This window comes from Macrobrachium rosenbergii, chromosome 44 (assembly GCF_040412425.1).
Source record: "Macrobrachium rosenbergii isolate ZJJX-2024 chromosome 44, ASM4041242v1, whole genome shotgun sequence".
NCBI lineage: Eukaryota > Metazoa > Arthropoda > Malacostraca > Decapoda > Palaemonidae > Macrobrachium > Macrobrachium rosenbergii.
This window is the reverse complement of record NC_089784.1, coordinates 28,970,570-28,979,047: the sequence shown is the minus strand read 5'-3', so window position 1 is coordinate 28,979,047 and position 8,478 is coordinate 28,970,570. Positions and strand designations below refer to the sequence as shown.

At 38.5% G+C, this 8,478-nt stretch overlaps 1 protein-coding gene across 1 annotated transcript in view; it reads right to left on the bottom strand.

Moving 5' to 3' along the window:
* Positions 1-285: 285 nt before the first annotated feature.
* The window catches only part of LOC136829566 (uncharacterized), a 27,136-nt gene continuing 18,943 nt past the window's right edge, over positions 286-8,478 (bottom strand). The window contains exon 4 of the mRNA XM_067088413.1: positions 286-420. Coding sequence (XP_066944514.1) covers positions 286-420 — 135 coding nt within the window. The remainder of the gene's footprint in view (positions 421-8,478) is intronic.

Here is an 8,478-nt window from a genome sequence, read left to right as displayed (position 1 = left end):
GCAACACTCTTTATTCTTCATAATAATAATAATAATAATAATAATAATAATAATAATAATAATAATAATAATAATAATAATAATAATAATAATACCCACCCTTCTAGCAAAGACGGAATACAATAATAATAATAATAATAATAATAATAATAATAATAATAATAAAAATAATAATAATAATAAAAAAATAATAATAATACGAACCCTTCCAGCCAAGATGGAATACCCAGGTCCAACTTAGTTCGTAAACAAGCGAAAGAGGGGAAAGGGAGGCGCCAGCGTTCCTCATCGGAATGGACTTTCCTTCTCCTCCTCCTCCTCATCTTCCTTCTCCTCCTCCTCCTCCTCCTCCTCATCTTCCTTCTCCTCCTCCTCCTCCTCCTCCTCCTCATCTTCCTTCTCCTCCTCCTCCTCCTCAGACTGGAACCACAGATTTTTCAAATCGCCATAAAAACTTTGTCAGGAGTTATATATGGCCTCACTCCCATCGCATTACCTCGCCGATTCAGGAGGCCAATTGGAGTCGTCTGAAATTTATGTATGCTTTCAATGCCGCAGAGAGAGAGAGAGAGAGAGAGAGAGAGAGAGAGAGAGAGAGAGAGAGAGAAAGTATTATGGCCTATGAATACGTCATGATAATACGGGTATGCTCGTTTTATGGACCGTGTTTGTATATATGAAGCGACGCGCGCGTGCGCACGCGCGGCTTCTGCTTATTCGTCGATATGGCATCATATGCATTCTCGCATTTGTTTTTCCTGAAGGCGAAGCGTCGGCATGGGTGGTGTGTTATCTAGCTCGGTTAGTGCCAGCAAGGATGTCTCAAAATAATCCTTACAAATATTGTCTGTATACAATCACTAACATATATATAAAACATAACGAACAATCCTATTGATCAATGAAATATAATTATCCAATAATGTAAGGGATATTTTTACTTGGCACCTTCTCAATATACATAAGCAAGGAGTAATTTCTTTCCTTGGCACCCTCAAAGGCCCTCGTTCGACTTTTATATGTTGTTATTCTCATTCATAAGGGATTTTTCCTTTTACCGTTCTTGGCCGTTATCATAAATCAAGGTTCATGGTTCATATGTCTTGTAAAGACCCAACTTTTACCTCAAATTCCATTCTCCCGGTTTCAAGAAATGGTCGTTTTCCGCTTATTTTTCTATTAGGACACGTCTGAACGCTAGTCCTGGGCTGTGAGGTCCATCCTCTTGTTAGCGTTCTTGGCAAATCGTCACTTTGTTTACAGATTAAGCAACCAGTGGAATGGAATGAAATATAGAATTTTGGCCATAGGCCAAGCGCTGGGACCTATGAGGTAATTCAGCGCCGAAAGGGAAATAGAATAGAAAGGTTTGAAAGGTGCAACAGGAGGACAACCTCGCAACTGCACTATGAAACAATTGTTAGGAGAGGTAGGAAAGTAAGATGGAAGTAAATATGAACGGAGGTACAATAAAAGGAATGAAAGGGGTTTCAGCTAGGGGCCGAAGGGACGCTGCTTAAGTAATGCCGACAGTGCACCGCATCAAGTGCACTGACAGCACTAGCCCGCTACGGGGTCAGCAACCAGTGACAGAATCAGTTACCTCGACAACTCTTTAATATTTTTCTACATTCCAGAAGGGCTTTATCCGACGATCTTCAGTTTAAAGGGTATAATTGTCACCTAACTAAAGAAAAACTGACAGATTCACAACACTTTCTTCCCTCAAAGGTCAAGATTAGTTCTGGACGTTCCATTGACTGACTGATTTACAAAAAGTTGGCTGCAAAGCCAAGCACTGGGGCACTTTCAGCCATTCAGTGCTAAAGACAGTAAAAAAACAAGTAAAAAATGCGCCGAAGTTTCTTCGGCGAAATCGAGTTTTCTGTACAACCGCTACAGCGTAAAATCAAGGCCACCGAAGATAGATCTATCTTTCGGTGGTCTCGGTATAATGCTGTATGAGCCGCGGCCTATGAAACCTTAACCATGGCCAGGTGGTGGCCTGTCCCATATCGTTGCCAGGTACACGATTATGGCTAACTTTAACCTTACATAAAATAAAAACTGCTGAGGCTAGAGGGCTGCAATTTGTATGTTTGATGATTGGAGGATGGATGATCAACATACCAATTTGCAGCCTTCTGGCCTCAGCAGTTTTTAAGATCTGAGGGCGGACAGAAAAAGTGCGGACAGACAGACCAAGCCGGCACAATAGTTTTCTTTTACAGAAAACTAAAAGAGGGGTTGGGGTGGCTGGACAGCAAGATGAAAAGGCACTTAGAAATATGCCTGCTGGTGAAACCTTACAGTCGCTCGAGCAACTCCAAAGGCAATTGACAACTTATTTAAAAGAATGTATTCAAAGAAAAGGAAAATGACGGATTAATTATCATAGAATAACAGTAGATTCAGAGGTAAAACCATTTCTCTCCATAAACACAACACATTACCTACCGGTAATACTATCCTGGCTGATGCGTGCCCAGGTACTTTCACTGCTAATGTAGCAGTACCATGATTCGTCTCGGTAATTCCTGTCCTATGTACTTTCCTTTATCATCTTGTCTTCTACGTTTCCCTGTACAAGGCCAGTTAATGTAACCGGAACAATGTACACTCGGCGAGGAAAGTGAGGATACAGTTTTCATTAGATTTCGTTCATCGAATTTTAATTTTTTTTCTTACAGAAAACACATAATATCGGTAAATTTACTCTAGAATGTGAAAACACAATGCAAATTATATCATATATGTTAAATCTGCAAAACAAAAACGTTCAGATACTTGAAAACACCATGCATGTCCGAAGTAATCAGAATTTCTCAGATGACTTTGTTCAAAGAGATCTAAAAGATAGTGTGTGGATATCTCGGTGTATACTGTTTATCAGAACGGCAATATTTACTCGTTTTCTGTCATGAACAGGCTTATTATTGCATCAGCATATGAGGTAATGATAATTTCTTTAATTTTTACGCATTCATATTTGTATTTCACGGTGTTAAAAGTCAGCTGGAATTAATGGCAGTAAATGTTGCGACAGCTAGGGTAGGTTAACCAAATCTATTTAAATCCGCAAGAGTGTTCTCTATGATGTGAGGAGCAGAGCAGGAATTTCGGTGGGAAAACACAAGTAACTGGATGCTTCTTGACGTTGCCATAGTTTCTCTCTCTCTCCATTGCTAAAACATACTATACAAATATAGTATCGCTCAGTCTCTAAAAGAAAAAATAATGAAATGAGTAGCTCTACATATAGGCCTAGGCTTACACAACAGCAGGCTCTCTCTCTCTCTCTCTCTCTCTCTCATCATAACATTGCATTCGTTCCTTTATTGTTCCCCACGTTTTTCGTTGGACATTGCTCAAATTTAACTCTTGATTTCATTATGGAAGATCGCGTTTCCGATTATGCAAGCATTCCGTTCATTGTGGTGTCATAAATTCATTTGTGTAAGGTTACTTGGTAGGTTATGTCGAAAAATGTTTATTTTGCTCAGAACTGTCGCTGCAAATTACAACTTGAACGAATACTGTAAAGCTTACTACTGCATTTAAGTATCAATGATTTCAGAATCGTAGAATATGGTTGAAAGGTATAGGAGGTCAAACAAAAAAAAACACAATAAGACTGAAGCTCCTCCCCTTTCTAAAGTTGCCAGATGTCGCATTATTGAGCAATATATGTCCGAAGATTTAAAAAAACTGTATCCTAACTTTCCTTGCCGAGTGTACCTTTTCATCTATCTCGACTAAAGGCCGCCACTAACACTCAGTTATAAATGCACAGTTATGCCTGCACATTCGGCCTGTGCAGGCAAAACTGAACCCACTAACGTTCATTTATACCTGCGCAGTTATGTCTGTGCAGACAAAACTGAACGTCAGTGGGTTCAGTTTTGCCCGCACAGGCCGACTGTGCACGCATAAGTGCGCAGGTATACATGAACGTTAGTGGCGGCCTTAATTTATTCCACTTCAGCGCCCCCTGTATATTATTCTTCCAATACTCCTCTATATGTAAATAATTCAATAATTACGGTCCATTACAAATGCTACTTTATCGTCCAAAGTTTCGCATCAAAGATTTACTTACAAATTTTCAAGTCTTTATTTACATAACGACCGCATCAAAATTTCACTGAGCTGGTCCTTTCTTTTCTGGTATTTTTGTGTTGTGAATCGATCTGATTATTTTGGTAATTCTAGTAAAAGCAAACACCTCACACATGCATATATACCAAACTGCATAAACACCCATATATTCTGTTTATACACACACACACACACACACACACACACACACACACACATATATATATATATATATGTGTGTGTGTGTGTGTGTGTGTGTGTGTGTGTGTGTGTATGTGTGAAAGGATATGAAAATGCTTTTCATAAAATGTAAATCCATTCTAACATAAACAATCTACTTACAAGAAGAGAGAGAGAGAGAGAGAGAGAGAGAGAGAGAGAGAGAGAGAGAGAGAGAGAGAGAGAGAGAGGATAAGAAAATGATTAACACGGTCACTTTAGATTCTTGCAATGGAGAGAGAGAGAGAGAGAGAGAGAGAGAGAGAGAGAGAGAGAGAGAGAGAGAAAATGAAATGAAAATGAATAACAAGGTCACTTAACATTCATGCAATGGAGGAGAGAGAGAGAGAGAGAGAGAGAGAGAGAGAGAGAGAGAGAGAGAGAGAGAGAAATATGAAATGAAAATGAATAACAAGGTCACTTAACATTCATGCAATGGAGGAGAGAGAGAGAGAGAGAGAGAGAGAGAGAGAGAGAGAGAGAGAGAGAGAGAGAGAGAGAGAGAGAGAGAAAATACGAAATGAAAATGAATAACAAGGTCACTTAACATTCATGCAATGGAGGAGAGAGAGAGAGAGAGAGAGAGAGAGAGAGAGAGAGAGAGAGAGAGAGAGAGAGAGAGAGAGAGAGGAGGCGATAACTCAAGCGACATAATACAAACAGTAGATCAGGGATGAAATGCGACGGACATTTCAGGAAATGTGCCGCAGGACCTATAATTTCCCCGCCATCACGTATTCCTGAAGAATGGGTCATTCCGTTTGCCCTTACAATAAACTTTGCCCGCCCCCGCCCCCGCCCACACCCCCACCACAGTACACACTCTTGGATTTCTGCACGATTTTGTTTTGCTTCCAGAGTTTTGGGAGGTTTTTTTTTTATTTTTAACAATAATTTTCTTGCACGGTTTTCGTTTTAGCTTCATTTTTTAACATTTTACTTTTTAAAGTTCAATTAAATCTTTTTAGATTTTTTGGTTATCACTGCGTCATTCTTGCAAAAATTTATATACAGTATATGTATATGCATATACATATATGTATACATATAATATTAATCTGTAATAATCATAAGCCAGAATGGGTGAATTTTTTTAATAATTCAATTCAATTAACTAACTACACAATTTGCACTCATGTCCGAGCTTATTCATCCACAGGTATTGTTTTCAAAATTCTCTCTCGTATAAATTTAAACTACAAAATTTATTTTGAAACAAATTTTCATAATTCGAATTTCAAATACGTCTTTATGTTTCTGAAGCTTAAAAATACAAAGAAAATTGACTAGTAAAAGAGCTTAAATCCCCATTGGGCCTAAAATTGAAAAAATAAAAAAAAGACCTACTTAAAAAAAGGAGCTTCGATTACCATTCGTTCCCAGGCAAGCATCCACTATACACCTTTTATCAGAAACTAAAATCATTAAATAAAATAAAAAGCGGTAGCTAGTTATCTATCGCAGATTTATTTACGGTGGATAAAATGTGCATGCACATAAATTCCTGAAAAAAAATATTCACTCTGAATTACACATATAGCGCCATTTAAAAAGGTGTCTGAAACAGGGCACAAAATATAGGTTTTTTTTTTTTGGGGGGGGAATGGAATAAAATGTGGATTTTTTTTTGAGGTTACGCTATTTAATAGTTTAGCTTCTCACGTGAAAGAAAATTAAAAGTTACTGTGAACAATAAAAAATGGAAACGAGAAAATGGTAATGGAGTTGAGCCATCTCTGGAAGGAAAAAGTATGAATTAAAAAAATTCTCTTGCAAGGAGGGACATGTTACTTTAAGCAATGATAAAATTCCATGCGTTTCATTACTTCCTTTTCCCCTTCCTAGCCTCTCTCTCTCTCTCTCTCTCTCTCTCTCTCAAAGGCGCCGTTTTTTATACCCATCTCAAAGAGACGTCGGTATTGCAAGAGAGACCAGCCTAATTCCACGGGACCTTTAAAATATATCCTTCGACCCCCCTTGCCCCCCCACCACAAAAAAATAGGAACAACAACCAATTTCGAACTGACGCAAAGACAGAAACTATGTGAAAGAAATTCTCCAAGCAAACGATTTTAATTCCACCCGGCCCAACGACAAACTTAGACAAACAGTTCCTGTGTGTGTGTGTGTTTGTGTGTTTCTAAGTCTGTGTCTCTGTCTCTCTCTCCCCCAAACATTCCCCGGCCCTCAGTCACTTGAAAGCACAGATCAGTTCGTTTGGAAAAACTATTCGGCGAACTTTTCACTGGCTGGTAAACGGTCCAATACAGATACCGTACAAGACTATTTTCCTTCTGCTGTAGAAGCAGTCCTCGTTCTTTTTCTTAAAGGAGACTTTTCTATCAATAATGAACTAAATGTGAATTGTTTTAGACACTTGGGCAACTATTTATTACATCTATATGAAACTAAGGGGTTTACATTATGATTGATTCTCCGAGTTCTTACGTGAAGTGCATTTTGAAAGTCAGAAAGAAACATGAACAGTAAAGTATTATACGAAGCCCCATAGCAAGTTAGAAGACGGAATATTTAGTTCTCCAATAATTTTTCAACTTATTGCTGTAAGAGAACGTGAATTTTCTACAACGATAAAAAATAAGCAAAAATGTAGTTATTTACAATATTTACAAAGGATTAGTGCAGTTTACATCAAATTTTCTATTGCAAAACTGCATAAAAAGACCAAAATGACCTAAAACACTATTGCTACCCTGAGGAGCACCGGACAATCCTGTCCAGACTATTAGAAACGCAATAAATAAATATTTCTCAACAGCAAGTTGCTTAAAAAGACCAAGGGACCCAAAACAGTACTCTCAGCTACCTTGAGGAACACCAGACGGCATTTGTCTAGACGCATTAGAAACCCACTCAAAAACAAGCAAGCTGCTTCAAAAGACCAAAGGACCCAAAACACTACTGCTACCCTGAGGAACACCGGGTACCATTTGCTAGACTCATTAGAAACGTCATCAAAAACAGCTCTCTATTGCAGACTGCATAAAAAGACCAAAGGACCCAAAACACAACTGCTACCCTGAGGGACACCGGAAAACATTTGTCTAGACTCAGTAGAAAACCAGTCAAAAATAAATTATCTAAAGGACCCAAAAAAACTCCTACTACCCTGAGGAACACTGGACAATCTTGTCTAGACTCATTGGAAACCCAGCCCAAAAAATTTCTCTATTGCAAGCGGCTTAAAAAGACCAAAGGACCCAAAACACTCCTACTAACCCTGAGGAACACCGGACACCATTTGTCTAGATTCATCAGAAAGGCAATCAAAACATTTCTCGGTTGCAAACTGCTTAACAAGACATTATGAATTAAAGCAGACCCCCTCGTCGACGACAATAATAGGGTTAAGTCATCCCGCTGAAGCTACGTCGCAATCACAATGGCCTTTCAGAAACTTCATTCTTGAATCTGAGATGAGACGTTTTATGCCCCATTCCTGGAAACAAGAGAGAGAGAGAGAGCAGCGGAGGAGGGGGGGGCAGTCCGAGAAATGTTTTCTTGGAAGTTCGTAACCACACATAAATTACGACCAATTACCATACGCCTTTGACATGATAATCTGATCTGTGGGGTCTCCTTTAGCTGCTGCTTTCAGTTCAGAATCAACTGGCTTCTTTTTCCAGTTCACGGGCCCGTTTGATCTCGTCTTTAGAATTTGAATAAGATGTTATTTTATGATTACCGGTATTACTCAGGTATAAGGACACAAGATGGTCGTGACAGAATCTCCCTTTCACACAAAAAATAAATGAAAATAAATAAACAAACAGATATATAAATGAATGGATGGATGAATAAATAAATAAAGAAGAAGTACTCTGCGAAATCAAAAGGAAGTTTAGCCACCAGAAGAAATGTTTTTCAACCAAAAGGCTATAACATCAACATCAGTGAGATATCTACAAAATAGGAAAGAAAATAAATAAAAAAAATATATATTCGTTACAAAACAAACGATCAAAAAGCACGACTTAACATAACATTAAAAGGAAAAAGAGAAAAAATCAAAGACGGGTTTAAGAGCGGAGGTCGAATAATAATGTTATCATTCCTTAAATTGAATCTGGGCGTATAAATTCCGGGGCCTCCAAAATACACCGACATGCCAGGAGCCATAAAGTCAGGGGCTTAAAAGGT